The sequence below is a fragment of the Corythoichthys intestinalis genome, chromosome 3, assembly GCF_030265065.1.
Source record: "Corythoichthys intestinalis isolate RoL2023-P3 chromosome 3, ASM3026506v1, whole genome shotgun sequence".
Lineage (NCBI taxonomy): Eukaryota > Metazoa > Chordata > Actinopteri > Syngnathiformes > Syngnathidae > Corythoichthys > Corythoichthys intestinalis.
In genome coordinates, this window is record NC_080397.1 from 31,789,942 (window position 1) to 31,810,551 (window position 20,610).

Sequence of the window (20,610 nt, forward strand, 5' to 3'; positions counted from 1 at the left end):
TTCTTTCTTAGGGTTGATCATCCACCTGCACACGATTAGGTCAGATATTCACTTGTGCTGCCAACTTGTCATTCACATTATACAAATGTGCAAAGCATGCACACGCGCACTCACACAAAAGGCACAAATTCATTTTTCTCTCGGGGTACACTGCAGCAGACCAGATTTTACCTGTACTACTTATCAAAAAGCACATTTTAGGATTTTACCTGTGCTACTTATTAAGAAGTACATTTTAGAACAAGAACTATTTCAAAGCTTATGATGAGCATATTATAAAAATACATAAGGAAAAAAGATGACTGGGTGGGGTTACATTGTAAATTAGACAAGCGATCCTCATAGACACGCCGATCGTCAGGAGGGTTATTCAGAGCATTATTAGAAAATATATGTGTGTGTGTTAGGATTGTTTCATTTCATGTAATTTAAAAAAAACAGCTCTTCGAGTTTTCAACTTCTTTTATCTTTCTTTAAACAAAAATAAGAAAAAAAAAAAAGACGTACATTTTAGTACCTGCAGTGACAGTAATTCTTGCATGCAAATGTTGGACTGTAAAGTTAACATTATGTGATTGTAATGGAGAGTTAAATATCTATCAAGTGTATGACACTGAATCAAGCAAAAAAAAAAAAAAAATGCATATATAAGTGGCGGAAAACACAGACAAGACTGAAAAAGCAGTTTCTGCTCTTGCACTCCTCTTTAAAATAAACTGCTGTATTTTAAGCCAAAAGAACTGTTGAGTTTGATAGAACAATATGTCTATATGCTGCCATAGCAGATTCATGGCGCGTTAGGCCTCCGAACTATTTTTAATTTGTCCGTTTTACCCTGAAAACCCCCGTTTACAGACGTAGAAAGGAAAAATTGGGAATCTTTTTTTTTTAAAAGGGTAAATACGTATATGAAAATGAAAATCTCGACCACTCCTTGATGTCTGCGATTTCTGCATCGCGACCCTTGTTATATTACCATGTTTCACCCATAAAATCCCCAAAAACTCCAGCTGTGGCCATTCACAGATGAGTGTTGACACTCAGTGATATATGCTACATGGAGTTTTTGGATCGAAACAAGGTAAGTACGTGATAATATCTCGTTAAAGTCATGGTGTCTGTAATTCTGCTCTCGCGTGCTCTCACCTCCAGATAGGGTTTTGCTGTTTAAAAAATATTTTTTTTTTAGAAAATGCCCTCGTGTTCAAAATTTTTCTTCCCCCAGAAAATTGAGATTGTAAGCTTTCTAATGATGTATCACACATGCATATCGGACAGTTTTGAAAGTTGGCCAAATTGGGGGTCTCAGAGCAGAACTTCAAGTCACCTGAGTGTTTTCCGCCATATATAATAATAATAGCTGGAATATTACAAATATATCTTGGACATGTAATCTTTCAACTAAAATAGGGTCAGAACTCATCATGAAGCCTGACTACATACTTGATGAGAGTGGTATCCGCGCATGATATTTTACATGAATGGATGAATCAATTAATCAATTATTCAATCAAGTAATCAATAACAGAGAGCAATTAGGTCACTAAATATTTAGGCTGGAATACTTTACTGAAATAATTAAACAAAATTAATTGCCTACCATACATTAATATGTTTCTTTTATCCTAATCGTCAGATAGTGACACAAAAGTATCAATAAACACAAATGTCATAAAAATGTTCAGAAATTACACATAAGTAATTTCCCCCGTTTTATTAACTACTGCTAATGACAAATTGATGGAGGCAGATCGTATTCTGGCAGATTACAGGTTTATCAACCATAACAGAAATGTGGTGTATTTTGGAGGTACAGTATTAAATTATACTAATCAGTGTTGGTACTTACTATCCCCCAATAAATCTAAAATAAACAAAGAGAATTTTTTGGTATGTTTTTTGACTGTTATTTTCACAACATTCATAAATCATCATGAACATAAAGGTTCAATTAGTATTTTTTTTATTTAAATTTTTTTTTTTTTTTATTTTTTTTTTTTTTTTGTTAGACAACCATCCCTTGTTGGTTACATGAAAATCAATGACCTGTAATCAAGAGCTGTTTTTGATTGTACATATGAGTTTGTTCAACATTTAGTCTCTAGCGCCCCTTTGTGGTATGTCTACAGAAGACTTCAAAGTGTCATTTTCGTTTATGTAGCGCTCACCCGATTCCTAAGAAACAATATATGCAAAGTACTGTACACAACGATAATTCGAGAGAGAGTTCAAAACGAATATTATTTAATTTGTATACATGAGACCTTCTCTTTGGGGTTGGTGATACAGTACAGTACATCCGTATGTATATTTTTATGTATATTTTTTTAATCGAGAAAAGCTAAACATTTTCAAGTATAATACGGATTACACATCGCAATTTAACTGTTAGTAGACTAAATAAAATAAAATGTACACCTCCTGCTGTAAGTATTATAGCTGTTTGCATACTTGAATCATTGCTGACATAGTGTCTGTAGGTTGAAGCCCACATTTCAGTGTGACTACAGAACAAATAAGCAAGCAGAAACACCAAACCACTTTAAAATGCGCTATATCTTTGCGTAAGTGCGCATGTGTGGTACAGAATTTCACACAGCACTCCTTGGGATTGTGGAATGAAAGCAGACAACAGTACGTCGTATATCTTTGCACGCCACGGGTGCAGTGAATGAGACAAGAACATTCGCATGGTCACTGCAAACTGGATCCCAAATCTTCTTCGTTTACTATGGTGCTGGTGCGTATGACTTGCATAGTGTGTCGGGAACATTATGTCTCTATACATTGCACTGGCACGAGCAAGGGAGGGGCTGCTGCAAAACTCACCGATAGAATGAATGCAAAGAGCCAAAAGAACACTTCCTGTTGATGCAAAAATTGCAGCAGCAACTGTCTGACACATCTGGACTGGAGAGGGGGGGAGGCCTGGCTGTGGCTGTTAGCGAACTAGAAGGGGAATGGACAACGTTTAATGTCAATCTTGCAGCACGGTGAGTCTGCTCGTTTTAATTGTAGCGTGGAGTGGTGACGGCGTGCCGCGGTTCGTCATGTCAACGTGTGTTTGGTCTTCCTCGGCTCAAATCTAGTGTTAGCAACCGCCGTAGGCTAACATGGGTTGACTGCTAAGTCTGCTGACTAGCCGCACAGCTATCTTGAAGGCAGACGAAATAATTTATATTTTCGAACGTGTCGTTGTCAATCGTGTGTACATGGTGTACAACGCTACCCGACTGTCAAGTTATTTCCTGCAGGGTAAAAATAGCGAGGTGTGAGTAAGGTCCGGTGCTATTGCCGAAATCCTGGCCAAATGCTAAGCTAAGCTAATGGAGTTAGCAAATGTTCGGATGTTGCTTGGGCCCTGTGAGGCGATGCAGATAGACTATGGTGAAACAATTCAGTATGCCAGCAGTGGAAATGACCGACATTACTCAATTGGATTCGACTTTGAACTGGCGTTTGTTCCGCTAATGGACAGACGTCCTATCTCTTACGCTGTCTACTCGTTTGGGTCTAACAAAATACAATAAAAGTTTGACAGGGCACACATTTGCTCCATTTTGGGTCGACAATCGGCGTCCTAGGATTTAGTGAATTTCATCGATCAACTTGAGACATTCATTAATTTGTAATGTGTACGCGAGTCACTTTCATAATTCCAAACTGTCTGGGTCAGTGCAGACCTATTAAGTAAACAGCCATTCATACTTTTTAAGACAAGGAAAGTTGCATGTATTTATGTAGCCTTTAATCACAGTAAGGTCCCAATGGGCGTCACAGACTCACAGATGAGATGACATTAGAATAATCGTTAATACATAACAAATAAGTAATTATAATTACTTTTTTTTTTTTTTTTAAGTTGACGTCCTGAGGTAAAGCCTACTTTACGTTACACTTCATAAGCAGAAAGTGTCTTTTTATTTTACCATGCCTGTCATTGCAGTGTTATGACTGAATTGACCAAAGTGCATGGAAGACTCAGGTTATTCAGTATACAGCTGAGTTCAACAAGGACACTTCATTATGAAAAACTCTTGTTTTTCTTTATAGGATAGCCGTTAAATGTCCACCTATGACATTTTTGGTTGAAATTGTTTTCCCAAGACTTATATGAAGCCTGCCTGCCACATCAGCTTAAATTACTAGAATACATTCACGCCCACATCAGTATTTGTGATTTAAAAGCACAGTGAGTCATATATAATCTACTTTAGCAATAAAATGTGGAATCTATTTTTAGTGTGTATACAGTTTATTTTTAATACAACCCTTGTTTAATTCAGACTGTTCCCATAATGAGAATCCCATTAGCAAGGGGGTTTTGGGCAAAACGACAACAAAATAGATCAATATAACTACACTAAAATTGTTTGAGATGGATACTATCAGCTTTAAGCATATGTAAATGTTCATAACCTCCTCCACCATAACAAATGCACTTATTTCAGCTAGAGTAAAACTGACCAAAAGCATAATGTGGCTACTGCCTTCATCGTACGTTCATCAATCAATAACACATTTCCACCAAAGTTGGCAAATGTGTATAACGGTGAACCATGTCTCAGTGTGTACTTTGTAATAGTGAAAAGTTTCTCTTGTCACTCATCTCTGCAGACAGACATAAAGTATAATTCTGTCAATTGCGTTGTTGCTGTGGCTCTTTGTATCATACCTGAGCAATTTTCTTAATTAAAATTTTTGTGTTGTGTGACATCATAATCTATTATCTTGTGCTTTGGTATTTTATTTTTTTAATTGTTTTCCTGGCAACTAATACAGTGGAGATTGGAACTTTCCCACTAGACTTCATTTTATCTTTCTTCTTTGGTGGTCGGTCGGTATGAACACAATTATTCAACTTTAGCGTAGACCATATCTACCATCAGTACTACTTACTTAATGTGGACTTTGGTTGTGGTATGGCTGCCACTTTATCACAAGCCATCCTGCTAAATTAACAAACCTGTTTGGCCTTTGATGGCTAAATGGTGATTTAACTAAAGTGATATGGAAACAAACAGGATAGTTGACTTACTTAACGTCTTGTTTGGCAGGTATGTTATTAGAATCTTGTTTGATAATTGTGCATCTTTTCCGCCCTTAGAGGTGAGCCCCCTTGCACTGTTCCAAACTATCAACTAAATATTAATTATGATGGATTTTGTAATAAATGCATTATACAGGTTTTTGAATTCATGTCCTCCACTGTGTTGCAGACAGTGTATGTAATGTATACAGTATCACAGGTGTTCCGTACCTTTAATGTTCAGCGTCATTTTTCGTACATACCAGGCAGCAGTGTGCTCTACTGAAAGAAATTCAGTAAAATTAAAAGCAAGAAGATAATGCTTTTTTTTGGGGGGGGGGGGGGCAGTAAATGCTGTATCAGTGCATTTGAATGCATTATGCGGTAGCCAGTGTGACTGCATGCATACGAGCAGTCAGAGATGTGATTGAAATAAATATTTAGAAAACAACAACAAAAGCCTGACTTCATTACTTGGGATGTTACAATCGTTGCACACTCACCACTTGGAAAATAACAAATAGAAACATGGTGTGGCGCTGCGTATATGTCCTGAAAGCGGAAACCGCAACCAGGCAACTTGTAAATAACAGTGGCCGAGACAGGTAGAGGCTCTCCTGGAGGTCGCGACAAATATTTTGATAGGCGAAAAATTAATGAAAGTGAAACTGATCGCATGCCTCTGTGACTTGAGGTACCACGCAGTGAACTTTCTTGGTGTAATTTTCTCCTACGCATTTTTTTATATACTCCAGTTCGCTTGGCATTGAGTTGGGAGGGGCCAGCTCTGCTGCTGGCTGAGCGGAGACTTAACGCCCAAAACAAGCTAATTAACTACTAACGCCCATCTCCGTGCAATCTGCAACGGGAGGACCACCAATGGGCACTGAATTGAAGCATATTATTGCGACGCACATTTGAAGGTGAAAATTTTCATCACAGCTCGTTCATGTCAAACGACCCGGCCGGCTCCATATTTTTAATTATGGGTTGACGGAGAGCCAGATGCACTCATCAAAAGAGCCAGATATGGCTCTATAGAGCGCTACTGTTCCATGTGTGAATAAGTAGCAGTTTTTTAAATGTTCAGCATAACAGCTATACAAGTTTTTACTAGGTTTTGACATTCAGGGTTATACATTAGCATTAAGCTTGCAAATCTTTGCTAGACAAAATTACATGGTTAGGGTCAACATATAATGACTTTGCGATAGTAAGTTTTTTCTTCGTTTGTGTCTTTGATTGTAGAGTGACAAATTAGGCATTGCTCGTTGGTTGTCATTGTCTCTGTCATTGTGTGGATGCTCCGGCATACAGTGATATCATGTGTTCTGTTGAGCCTTGCTGTGTCTTCAGTTGTTCCTTTTGCGGGAACACTAATTCATTTTTATATTTCATCAGCGCTCTCCCACAGCTGAGCTCCAATGAATGACATGTGACAGTGCATGTTGTGACTAGTTGCTAATGTGCTGTGTGCCTCAACCTAACTCGCCATGGGTCTTTTTATGCCACATGATTGCTTCAACCCTGAGGAACTAGCATTGTTATTTGCCTTTTGTATTGTCAGGCTAAACGAATGCAACTTATCAAAGTCCATCCACCATGTTTCTTGAAGTTCTTTAGCCATATTTATATATCATTGCACCATCGGCTCCCTATAGGTATCGGTAGGCCTGTCGCGTTAACAAATTTTAGTGGGCGATAAATTCTCTCATAAATTATTACGATATGCAATATTATTGCACCCCCAATTTTTTTTTTTTTTTTTTTAACCAATTCACAATAACAATAAGAATACAGTATAGATTAATAATACTAAGTAATATTAAGTACACCCACTCAAAGGCAATAAAAGTTTACACAATACCGCACAGAAACACAGAATAAATAAAATGTCTTTTTCAAGAAAAAAATAAAATTGCACTTCAATAACTTAAGCATTTAGGCACATAGGTATAAAGTAAAGATACATGATAATATCGGCTGCCGATAATTATCGGCCGATAATGGCAATTATGACGTCACACAGATAATACAGATAATAAAAAAATCAACCGATAATGCAATCCGATAATTATATACTTGATTTAGCCTCCAAATGTGCGCAACCAAGCAGTTTTCTCCACTTCTTCACTGCCGCCTGCTCAACCCCTCCCCTCTCTGAAGCCCCTGTGGGAGGAGGGGTTTAGGAGTACAGCGTCATAGAGGAGGCGGTGTTACACATCAGTGTTGAGGCGCTCTCACTAGCGTGCGTTGCTTTTCCCGTGTGTGAAATGAAATAAACGACGCTCTCGCCATCTACAAAACAGTTCCTCAAGGCCTAAAGAAAGCGTCCTCATTGAACACCATTAACACTGACCCAGCAGCCATTTAAAACTGCATCACAATGATTTTTGGAACGAATATGCTGCTGCTAGCACGAATGCTAAAGCTATTGTTAACAAATAAACTATAAAGGAAGCTACGGGGCTTGTGACGATACAGAGACGCTGCGGTCCTCCCGGAGTCGGGGTGTTTGGGAATGCAGCCCAAAGCGAGTGGTAAACTCCCATCTATGGCTAAACACCTCACGAGATCGATAGTTGACAAGTAGCTGTCTTCCGACGGAGCCCGCCGGTCCGGCAGGCCGCCGCCTCGCCCTAGGCGGGTAGAGCATGAGAGCAGAGCCATGCACCGAATGCGCCGCAGCGAGCCGGCCGGGGCGGGCGGATATACGGTACGAACTTTGCTGCCGCCGCCACTCCGGTTCAAGACAGAGGCCTGGCGCGGGTGCTAATTTGGCAGCCGGGCGGACTGAAGGGCACAGGCGGGAGGAAATTCCCAAAATGACCCGATAGCCAAACCCCTGGATGAAAAAATAATGCAGTTTATACGACCACGATTCTTCGTGAAAGACATGTCGATCACATCAGTTTTACCACGGACATTTACACAGGTGATGTCAACAAACCATGTTTATCATGACGGCACAGTGGTTAGTTGATAATTGTAACATGCACCAAACGACACAAAGAAGTCATCCAGTCAGTAATGCATTCAGTACGCTTTAAATTTATGACGTCTTAATCAGATCATTCTTCTTAAATCTAGTCAAATAATTTTCCCCATCTTGTTTGAGTGTTGAAGACTAGTTGAATGCGCCAGATTATTTCACTTACTTGAACTAAATATTGTAATTTGTTCTTATTAAGCCCAAACATCTAAAACATTAAGGTCATTTTTCACCTAAATCAAGAAAAAATTGCTTTCAAATAATGTTTTGAACCATACATATTCTTGAATAAAGAACATATCTGACAAGTTTTTTTTTTTTTTTTTAGGATTATATATAATAATTTATTGCTTAAAATAAGGCTGTTAATCTTATTTTCAGCTGGCCATTTTTCTTCAAGAAATCTGAGTGAAATATACTTGAAGTGCTGGCAGTTAATTTAACTTATTTCCAATAGATTTACACTGAAAACAAGGGACTTTAACTAGTCTTAAGGAGCTGTGTTTTTGCTGTGTAGTAATGTTATACTTTAGGAATGGCATACTTTTAAAGCCATTTTTGTGCAATTTATGTATTTACTCTGTAAGTAACTGTTGCCAAAAGTTTACCATTACACAATGTCAGACAATCTGTCTTTATTTAGATGTTGGAATTTACTACTACTACTACTTGTTCACATTTGATGTTGAAAAAAAAAGAGCAATATTATTTTTGCACAGCAATATTTTCTCTTGTGTATCCTTTAAAATTTTACATAAATCTTTAATAAAATTATCGGCTTGACATTATCGGTTATCGGTTGGAACGAGGAGGAAATTATCGGTTATCGGTATCGGCTGAAAAATGCATTATCGTGCATCACTAGTATAAAGTTGTAGTAACACAAACAATTGCACTTCAACAACGTGAAAAACACATTAATTAAGTAGCAATAACAAAAAAAATGGCTTCACTAAGACTAGGTTCATGCTGCAGGTCTTTTAATGCACGAATCCAAATTTGTGTCATGTCTGGTTTTTTGGCGTGCCCGTTCAGACTGCCTTTGTCCAGGCTCCCCGTTCAAGTATCACGCATGCGCACTAATTCGCAGTCCGAGAGTCAGCAAAGTGACCCGCATGTGCAGAAGCATTAAAAAAAATACACATGCTAGCTGTATGTTATTCCAGGGTGATCAGATTTTGATTTCCAAAAAGAGGACACAAATAATAGACATCAATAATCCCCGTTTATTCTTTTATTCAAATGTTACATGGACTGATAGAACGCATACACGCACGTACATAAGCCTTGACTTGTGTGCGTGACATGACGTGGGTGTGTCAATTTGCCCCGTCTCGGCCATGTAAGCAATACTGAAATACTGCTCATTCGGCGCCTAGAATGAAAATCAAAAATTGTCAAGCTTATTGTTTTCTTCATTTATTTTTTTATGACTGTGGTCAAGCCCGCTTCTGCATAAAAGCAGAGTTCAAGCTAGAAGCTAATACACAGCTACATCGCTCCCGTCCTGCCTGCCGCTTTCACTTTGCTGACGTCATTGCTGCATGAATTTCGATTCGGGAGACTTGACAGTTCAGACCGCCAACCACATTCTGGAAAAATGTGGGCCAGATCAGATTTAGACCACATACGAAAGTGACCCAGATCAGATTTGAAATGGTCCACTTCTATGCGACTTGTCACGTTCAGAACGTCAAGTTAATGCTTCACTTGAGCCGGAAAAACACGAAAAAATCGGATTCGTGCATTAAGACCAGCAGTATGAACCTAGAAAGTGTCAAACAACATTAAACAGAGGTAAAACTGTCTCATTTCTTCAGTAATGTAGCGGACTACACTTTCCATGAGGGAACGCCATTTTGCGCGATCTCGTTTGTATTTCTCAAATCAAGCGATTACCTCTGTAATTGTCGATTGCCGTGACGAGGAAGGCTCCGCTTGTTGCGATGCAGTTTTCTTACCAAGCAGTGAAAACTAAAGTGGGTGATTGTGTTTCAAATAAGCATGTAGATTTGTTGTGTTGGCCCTCTTTGTTGAAACAACCTCCAAACACATTTTGCAGACTGGTTCATCCTTTTTCATTGCCTTGCCATTTTCATTTGGTTTAAAATCAAAGTATTCCCACACCGGGGCTGTGGTGTTTGGCTTGGAAATCAGTATTTTCCGTCCATTTTTGTCTTCCCCACTCTGCTCGCTCATTGCTGCATGCCGACAGCACCATTGAATGATGGTTACGCAAACTCAAATGTATAAAAACGAACATAGCAAGAAGTCAATAAAACAAAGTGAATCCTCGTCACAGTATATTGCACTGTTGGTAAAAAAGAAGCCGAACTTTTAACAGCACGTCCGCCGCACATGCACGCACGTGAGGCGATAAATCGCGCGGGAAAATTACTGCCTTTATTTTAATTTACCGTGCGATAAATGGAATTATTGCATATCGTGACAGGCTTAGGTATCGGCACCTATCTAACAGTGTCGGATTTGGTGGGAAAAAAATCCGATCCGATCCAGTAGTTCTGTGTTTTCAGTTCCCCCATGCTTTTGGGCTGCTGTAAATCAAACACTCGGCAAATATGTCTGCTGAGTGAGACCACTGCTCTTTACAAACTAATGATAGTAACAGGGCATCGTGTAATATTTTTCAAGAGGTACCAGCAAAGCTCTGTTTAATACAATTGTTTTTTAATTACTTTTACTGATTTAAAAATACAGGTTTTGGATTGGCATCAGATCAGTATTGGCAAAACGTATCTTGAAAAAAATCTGATAGGAAGTCAAAAATCGGCATTGGGAATTTGGGACATCCCTGACCAAAACCAGAATCCACTTCTGTGCAAGAGCTGTCATTCCTCTCAGCATTGTACATGTTAGCACTATTAATTAGCATATTTTTCGAAGTACGAGGCGCTTTTTTCTCTCTCCTTTAACCCTGCGACTTTAATAATGATATGGCTTATTTCTGTTTTCAAAGGATAGAAATCATCATGCCTTCCTGTTGCAGCTGGTGAACATTGCATTTATTTTGCTGATTGTCAGGAAGCATCACAATAACAAATCACTGTTTTGAATACATTATAAATCTAACAATTTTAGTGTTTCATTGTCCAACAACACTGAGTTTCTGTGTATAGCGATGCGTGCTCGAGAATACATTGTCAAACACAAATTTTGCTTTGTTGCTAGGGTACGATTCTTGACTTTGTGTGAGAGTTAATTACAGGTACATTATATGCTGAGTTTTTGTCAAGAGACGACTCTAGTTGACACTGCAACTGGTAAACTGCAAAGATGACAAATTGACAATCTTATACCATATGTACCATATTGCGGTCTAATTTTGACCTATTAAAACCTGCAAAATATGATTTTTCTTGTATAGGTCCTGAAAACGCATACAATTCAATAAAGGGCATTTTAGTGATGTGAACTTGTCAGTCTTTTACTTTAATATCTGTTAGATGCATGATTGCATTTGGGGATTTCAGATGGTGGACACAGAAAATAGTCAGGCTTTATGGATACTGGTAACCATTTTTGTCTTTAAAATTCCAAAACACACCCATTTGATTGCTTCAGGGAGCCTTTGCCTTAAATAACACCAAGTTCCAGACAAGAACTTGTTTGTGCAGTCATGGCAGATTGGCTTCACTGCAAAAAGTACAACAACTGTGGTGACAGTACTGGAATTTCTAGCTTTGATAAAGTGTTCCAAAAGGTATCAATTATCATACAACTTACTCACCAAAACTATAATTTTTATATTGGTTGAGTATTGCATGATCATGTGGATATGTGGGTTTTAGCTCCTTGCTTCACACAGGATAATTTCTTGCATCTTATGCGGGGGTGAAAGTGGCTAAAATTTCTTGCTGGAACTCTCTGACATAAAGCTCACCACGGACCCAGATTTTTTTGGTTTGTTTATTTATTTATTTTCTGGTTTTACAAATGCATTAGGCTACTGCATTAGACTTAAAGTAATACATACATAAGAAACTGACTTTCATTCAAAAAAATTTCAGTGATGTGCAAAATATCAGTTAACAAAAACACAATACAGTAACGCCAGGCTCCATCTCCTAATTTATATTTTCATCTAAATGCAAAACCTCAATTTTAACTAGATAACATGGGGTGTAGAATAGAGCTGGGAATCTTCGGGCACCTAATGATTCGATTACGATTACGATTCAGAGGCTCCGATTCGATTATAAAACGATTATTGATGCACCCCCCTCCTTTTTTTTTTCTCGTTTTTTTTTTTTTTTTAAATGTTTTGTACATTAGTTCCAAAATTGTTCAAAATTACTCTCAGGCTAAACCACACACATCAAGTTAACATGTATCATGCTTGGAAGGTTCGCTACAACAGCCTTGCAGGGAAGTGTACTGCTTTAAGATGGTGGCCATTTATAACGCCAGCATCTAGCTTTTTGTAGATGTGCTGCTAACACTACCAAATTTATAGTGCATCTAGTCCTATATAAATGATATCCACAGTAACATTATATCGGCAGCAGTCAGGTATGTTGTTGTGTTTTTTTATCTCGTTGCATGAGTTGAGCTAGAGCCGTGAGTTGAGCATTGGCATTACCCGAGTGGCCGGGTAATGGGAAGCATGATGTTTAGATACTCTCGCTCCGTTCCGTCCCGAAGACCGCGCGGCACGCTGAGTGTTGTGTACTTCCGCTTTACTTCGCATATTTCAGTAATCGGAATTGGGATGTTTGTGAATCGTTCTCGAATCTTCCACGGCCGAATCGCGAATAATCTAAGAATCGGAAATTTTGCACACCTCTAGTGTAGAGTACATTAAAATTGAAGATAAAGTGAACATTGACTTACCAGTGTGTGTGTGTGTATATATATTAGAGCTGAAACGAATACTCAAGTAACTCGAGTTTAAAAACTGATCCGAGTAATTTTATTCACCTCGAAGAATCGTTTAATTTTTCCAGCTCTAAGCATCACGTTTTGCCCCGACTACTTTTAATGCGGGACAACGCGTTGATGTCACGTGCGTAGAGGAAGAAGCAATAGAAGAATACCTTACAGCATCCAACAGCCGGTACAAACTACGCGGACGTGGCTAAAAACTAGCCCGCATGATGCTACGGTGGTAGCACTAGCAGGTAGCGTCTGATGCGTCTTATAGATATAACATGTATGTTGAACTAGATGCGAAATGACAGAGTCAGCGGCGTTTGTAAACAGCTGCCATCTTGAAGCAGTAGACTTCTCAGTGCTAATAAATAACTTTCACTTGCTAACGCAACATTAGCCCTGCGGAGGGCAAGGTTTCTATTAATTATGACCAATGTCAATGCGTGGCTAACATGTCTTACATGCAGGCTTTATTTAATCTGTGAAAACACAGCGCTGTAGAGTGATGAGGGTGTAAAATAAAAACTTAATCTTGCTAACTGTCAATTTTAGCTGAGTAGTCATTGCTGGATAAAACACCAAGTAGCACTGGTCCCTAATGTGTTCCAATACAGCAGGTATCATACTGTGACGTTGATAAAGAGTCACCCACTTCGTTAGATTGCAATTATTTATTTTTTGGGAACTTGTGGAACAACCAACACACGACTGCAGTCTGCCGCAGCTGACGCACACGCACCTGCCAGAGCGACAACAACAGGAAGGCACGTTTCTCACTCTCCCGCACCTCCCTCACCTCCGCACGTCACGCGGTGCATTCAGGAACGCATGCAAATATCCCCGCCATATTATAACCTGATATGTTGCAATACATTCATTTTGAACACTGCAAAAACTCAAAATCCTATCTGGACTTTCAGTTTAGACGAACTTAAAACTTAGCTAGAACTTAAAAATAGCTTGACACAAATGGAAAATCAATTGAAACACGTGGGAAAAACACCTAACTTTTAAGTGATGTGTGTTATCAAGCATAATCGCATTTTTAATATATAGAAATTAACATTTTGATATATATGAGATCTAAAAGTTTTTTTGAGTGAAAGCAGCAAATTAGTCTTTTTTTTTTTTAATTCTAGTCACATCTGAGATGCAATTGTTGGCTGTTTTCAACAATGTACATCGAAAATAAAGACATTGATTGACTGAAAATGGTTCAATATTAGATTAAATGTCTTGTTTTCTCATGTATATTTATAATTGCTCTTTACCTAAAAAAAATGTGTTTTATCCGAGTACTCGATTAATCGATAGAATTTTCAGTCGATTACTCGATTACTACAGTCAATGGGAAAACCCAATTGGCAGTGTATCAAATACTTGTTCTCCCCACTGTGTATATATATATATATATATTTTTTTTTTTTTAAAGTAACATACATGAACAAAAAGTACACAAAAAAAGTACAAAGGACTGATATTATGCAGTGAAATGGAATATATTTTGACGATAACACAATCATTAACTTTTTATTATTATAAGGAAATAAAAGGGTGGCTTAACATAGGTAAATGAACAAAAATAAGTCCAAAGTGCACATTAACTATATTGCAAGGTGTATCATATTTGAGACAAGCATTTATAGACCTCATTGCAGTAATTTTTTTTTTTTTTTGGGTTTAAAACCTCATTGTGTTTAATCTGTTATACAAGTAGTCCCTGGGTTACGATGTACCCGACTTGCTTGATTTCGACTTTAAGACGCCATTTTTTTCTCCCAATTTTTATTTATTATTATTATTTGTTTTTTTTTTTTCATGTAAACAATACCTTATTGTACCTCACAGTATCTTATTTTTTACTTTATTTTATTAATATGACTGTTTTGCCCTTTGGCAAAATGTGTATTTGATTATAATGTTGACATTTGTTTTGTGATGCATGCTTTTATTTTGGTGCAAGAAGCCTAAAGAAGGTAGTATTACTGCAGGCGAGTAAAAGCACATGTACACCCCAATAAGATCACACGCGCACACACACGATAAGACCGCATTTGCTACCACGAAGAAGTCGCGCAGCTGATTGACGGCGAGAGGGAAAAGATTAGCTCCAACATCTTGGCGAGGACAGTACAATGACGTATAATACATGTTTTTGGACAGTTATTTTGAGATGTAGGGGGTAATTAGGGGTACTGAAAGGGTTAATTCCAATGTACTCGGAAGTTTGGGTTACATTGCCAGCATAGGAACGGAACTCGTTCGTAAACCGGGGACTACCTGTATTTGGTTTTCCACGAGAACAGCATATAATGCTTAATGTGTCATTTATGATGCATTTATGAGAACATGCATTCAAAATATATATATATATATTTTAAATGTTTTAAAAATTATGTTTAACGACCACATGAAGCTTTCAAATTAAAAAAAAATAAATAAATAAATTTTCTGTTCAGTATTTCAGGGGTCAGGCATTATAGGTTAATGTGGAAGATGTTCTGAACTTCCCCATCAGAGCAAATAAAATAAACAACCCTCTTTACCTCTTTTCTTTCTATTAAAGATCTGATCAATTTTCCGTGGCATTGTCCTTTATTTCGCTAATTCAAAAAGTTCAACATGTGCATTTGAACCAATCACAGCTAACTATCCATGCTGATCACGTCTCTATGTCATCAAATTTAACGGACAACTGGAGACCAGGCAGGGTGGTTTGCTGCGTACACATCGACACGAGTCGACCGTCTCAATAGACTCAGAACACACTGGGAGAACTCTGTGGAATAAATAAATAATATAAATCTGACAATAGTAGATCGCTTTCTTCTTGGAGATTCGTGTGTTGCAGCCTGGCAGGTATTTTTTAACATAAAGGTTTAACAGTTGCCCTCATATTTTCGGGATCAAAGCACCGTTCCGCCCCCAAATTTTATACCGGAACAGTGTACCGGACCATTCCGGCCACTTTCACCCCTGAATTTGTTTATTCAAGTCTTAATTGTCTGAAGGAGTTAAGGATTGTTTGTTAAGGACATCATTTTATTTCACTGATAAGTAATCCACTAAAGCACCAGCTGTAAAAGTTGGCTGCAATAGGCTTCTGCTTGCCCATGTCCAACAACGGCTTCCCTTATCTGCAAAAAAGAACATTTTATTATTGCATAAAGAAAACCTTGACTTGTGAAAATGTTTGAATTGTAGAAATTACATACAACTTTAATGTTTTTTGTTTTTTTGTCTTACAGGTGGTTGACAAACTGGAGAAACATATTCAAGAAATGGACGACGGCAGTTACATCGAGTTTGATGTGCCGGAGTTCAGCAACACTGTCCTGACTCAGCTCAATGAGTTGCGACTACAGGGCAAGTTATGTGACATCATTGTTCACATACAGGGTCAGCCATTTCGCGCCCACAAGGCTGTTCTGGCAGCTAGCTCACCCTATTTTCGAGACCACTCTGCTCTCAGCACCATGAGTGGCCTTTCAATCTCTGTCATCAAAAGCCCTGAGGTGTTTGAGCAGCTACTTGCGTTCTGCTACACAGGTCATATGTCCCTGCAGCTTAAGGACATTATCAGTTTCCTCACTGCTGCCAGCTTTCTGCAGATGCAGGTCATTATTGATAAGTGTACTCATATCCTTGAGAGCATCCACTCCAAAATAAGCCTCCCAGTTAATACCTGCAGCCCAGAGAAGGATGATTCGCAGACCACTCGCAACGGGGTCAACGACAGCAACCTCTTTGTCAACCCCACACAGATATCCCCCCCTTACTACTCCCGTCAGAGTCACGCAGGACATGAAGCACGCTTGGATCTCACAGGCAAAGGCCTGGGTCGTGGTCGACAGCAACAAGAGGAAGGCCAATCAGATCGTGGCAGCACTGATAGCGTGTCAGAACATGATGCTCCAATGGAAGGAGAAATGGAACAAGTGGAGTTAATTGGCAAAGACGGGCAAGTCACAGATGTGCATGTGAAAGTGGAGAAGACTGAGAGGCCTACTTATTCCGATAGTTCCTCAGCTGGGGATGATGGCTACCATACAGAGTTAGTAGATGGAGAGCAAGTTCTGGCTGTTAGTGTGGGTTCTTATGGTCCAGTTATCCAGTCTGCTGCCTACTCCTACTCAGGGCTGTCTTCCCCGTGCTTTGTTAACCTCAACAGCTCCAGTCCATCCCGTTCCATACTCAGTGGCTTCAGAGGTGGTAGAGCAAGAGCAAAGCGCCCTTTGGCCATCCCGGCAGCGGTATTAAGTCACGTCAAACAGGGCACGGATGATACCGAATCCGCTGTGGGACCCACAATATTGGAGAATGACGTGCGAGAGCGTAGTCTGAGGAGTCAGTGGTACCCATACAACGAAAGACTCATTTGCGTCTACTGCGGTAAGACCTTCAATCAGAAAGGGAGCCTCGACCGTCACATGCGCCTGCATATGGGCATCACCCCGTTTGTTTGTAAATTCTGTGGCAAGAAGTATACAAGGAAAGACCAATTGGAGTATCACATCCGTGGCCACACGGACAACAAGCCGTTCCACTGCCAGATCTGTGGAAAATGCTTCCCATTTCAGGGCACCCTAAACCAGCACCTGAGGAAGAAGCACATGGGAGTATCGGAGGGCAACAATCACGTGGACTCTCCAGAGAGGACGGAGGGAAACTCGGGTCAGAAAGACCAAGAGGATACCGCCGAGGGGATAGCATATGAGGCGCAATATGCAGAAGAGGCACCAGTCGACGATATGGAAGAGAGTTCCAAATGCAGTCCAGAAGAGGCTCAGGCATCCAGATGTGATTATTAGGATCTGCTTCAGGTTAAAGAAGCTTTAAGAAATGTTTTTCAAATCAATTTAAGGATTTTTTTCAGCTCTCTCTGCTCTAGACATTTCTTACTTTAAGGGGTGCTGCCAATTTTGTGAACGCTAGGTGTCAAGTACAGAGTAAAGCGAGTTACTTGGGAAGCTGCATCTTAACTATTTTTGCTGAGGTCCCAATTAGGTAGACACCCCCCCCCCCCCCCTTCTCCTCGCCCTCTTTGGCTCCCAGATGATTTCTCTTTATATCTTTCCATGTTTTTAAAAACATATTTACAGAGTTATATAGGCATGTTGCAATAATTGAAAATGTGAAAGCTCTGGTAAGATGCTTGTCATATCACCTTTTAACCTGACCTGTTTTTGCACATACGGCCACAGGAGGTCACTCACTCACTAGAAATAATCTTTTCTTTTCCTCCTCTTATGTTTTATTTTTTAATTGCAAAGCTTTTTGTGACATATCCGTTCAATACCTCATGATACAACTACATACTCACTCATAACAGTATTTTCACTTCTATGGAACTTACTTGGTTCTACCTCATGGCCAATAACCTACCGGGCACAAACAAGTTCACTGTAAGAAATCAATTTTACAATCCATGTACAGTATTTTGCCAAACTATGGAAAGAAAATTCTCGAAATGTAAAGACAGCGGTCAAACTCCTTCATTGTCTGGTTCAGACTTGCACCAAGTGGATATGCTAAACTGAGTTCATTTAGTATGCTAGTGGGTTTGTTATGGGAACAATTGGACAAGAGAGAGAGAATAGATGGTCCAGTGTACTTATCCATTTATATCAGTTTGCTGTCTAACGCGTTTGTTTTTCCTCACCCCCCCCCCCCCCAACACAGAATTTGTATGTCACCAATTCTTGTGGCATACTGTACCATAAACCATAGATTTTACATACTGTTAACTGTGAAAGGAGGCTCTGTATGTGAAGTCCAACATATTCCCTCACACTGGGATTTCTAATTCACATTAGAATGTGTTACTTTGTTTGACTCGAGCTGGGTTAGGTAGGCTAAAACTCACTCATTCATAGCAGTCGCAACAACTCCGGTTCAGTTCACGCACAGTATAACAAAAGTTCTAATACCAATAATATGCAAAAGGAAGCAAAGGAAACTCAGCCATTTTGACATGGTTTTTCTTCCGATTTGTTTTTTTTTTTTTTTTTTTTTTCGTTTTTCTTTTTGCAAGGACTCTTGCATTTAATTCTTTCCTCTTTTTGTCCATGTTTATTCTATCTTACCTGCCTGATTGTTCTCTGCATTGGTGCAGGTCAAATATAAATGTAAAAACCAAGGTTGTCTTCAGCAATCAATACCACTTTTTGACATGCGTGGCTAAAACAAGAGATAAATATTAAAGGTCGTGAAAGAACGTGATACAAAGTATTGATGCACTTTGCATAGTTGGAGGGATTGATGTCCCGTGACAGTTTGGTAATCTTTTTTTTTTTTTTTTTTTTTTGTATCAAGAGTAGTACAGAGCTACCCTCACAGCAGTAACGACAATATGATTAGACTCTGCAATGGCTACAAATCACGCAAATGACTTTGTTGTATTTTATCTGTTTTATTGAACCAAGGGGCGGTGGGTCATATAGTAGTATGGTAGTATACGAAGACTGTTTTATATCCATTGTAATTTCATAGTTGATTTTTAAAAGGCACTTATAAGCCCTATTTGATTATCCTTTCACAGAAATTTGGTCATTTAAAGCTCACCTCGTGGTCTTTCTTTAAAACAACATGGTTGTCTTATTTTCCATCCAAATAGGTTCATGCCTTTTTTGTGGTGCAATTTTGCTGTATAGCAGCAATATGTCATTTTGTGTTGCAAAGTTTTAATTTTCTCGTGCAGTCAGTGGACAGTTGAGCAGAATGTGTTGGTCACTCTATTGTTTTGGGGTTGTTGTTTTTGTGTGTGTGTGTGTGTGTGTGTGTGTATGCATTTATGATTTTTTTTTTTCCCTCTGTCATCAACATCATTTGCATTTTTTTTTTTTTTTTAACATTTTTTTCTCCATCATCTTGATTCTGTCAGTGATTGCCCACAAATGATTTGCAAGTGAAAGGTGCAAATTTCAACTCTTTTGTGCCATGGGTTCACACCAAAGATTAGCACATTTTCTAGGTGTGTACATTTTTGACTGTATATCATAGGTGAATGCTTTTCAAGATGAATGGGTTATTAGTCTGTAGGCCGATTTAATTGCTATTTGAAAGGAATGTACGCTCCCAACTCAAAACAATCATTTTTGTCAAATCTGAACAATTTGTGAGATGAAGGCTAAACCATAATTAGCAACTTTCATTGAAGCCATAAATAGCTGATAGTAAAATTATGTGCAATAGGTAATGTAATTGTGTGAAGCCAATGTTAACAAATGAGAGAGTACTTCACATAAGTGGCATTTTAACCTAGTGCCTTCCACAAGCTTTACATTTTCGAGTTCGGCACTTAGAATAATGTGCCTCAGTTGTTTTAAAATGAATTGAATTACGAGAGTTTGATGAAATATAGCCACATGTATTGTTAAATAGTATGAAATCGGATATCTCCAATGTGTCATTCATTTTGTACTTTTCCAAATCGCGGCCTACCCTTTCGTTTCTTATCAAATGAAAGATGATTTTTTTGTTGTTGTTGTTTCGTTTTTTGCCTCCGATTTTATTTTATTGTCATAGGACAAATGACTATCTGAGGTAGCAAGTGATAACAATCAAATGAGGCTATTGCCCTGTACTCAGAGAGAGATTTGTTTATCCCTCCACTCTAGCCAGTGAGGACAATCCCATCTATGTGCCGTACTTTTTTCAGTCTTTCAATGAATGAATGAATGAAGGAAGAGATGCATGG

General features: G+C 38.8%; 1 protein-coding gene across 2 annotated transcripts; it reads left to right on the forward strand.

Moving 5' to 3' along the window:
• The first annotated feature begins 2,534 nt into the window (after nt 1-2,534).
• zbtb34 (zinc finger and BTB domain containing 34) lies at nt 2,535-19,242 on the forward strand. 2 transcript variants are annotated; one of them, XM_057832879.1, is made up of 2 exons: nt 2,535-2,740; nt 16,160-19,242. In XM_057832879.1, exons 1-2 carry the CDS (start codon nt 2,672-2,674, stop codon nt 17,720-17,722), a joined length of 1,632 nt encoding a protein of 543 aa, XP_057688862.1. In that variant the 5' UTR covers nt 2,535-2,671; the 3' UTR covers nt 17,723-19,242. The 2 variants fall into 2 exon arrangements, with proteins under 2 accessions (XP_057688862.1, XP_057688863.1); XM_057832880.1 differs by lacking the exon at nt 2,535-2,740 and adding an exon at nt 2,828-2,993.
• The last annotated feature ends 1,368 nt before the right edge of the window (nt 19,243-20,610 follow it).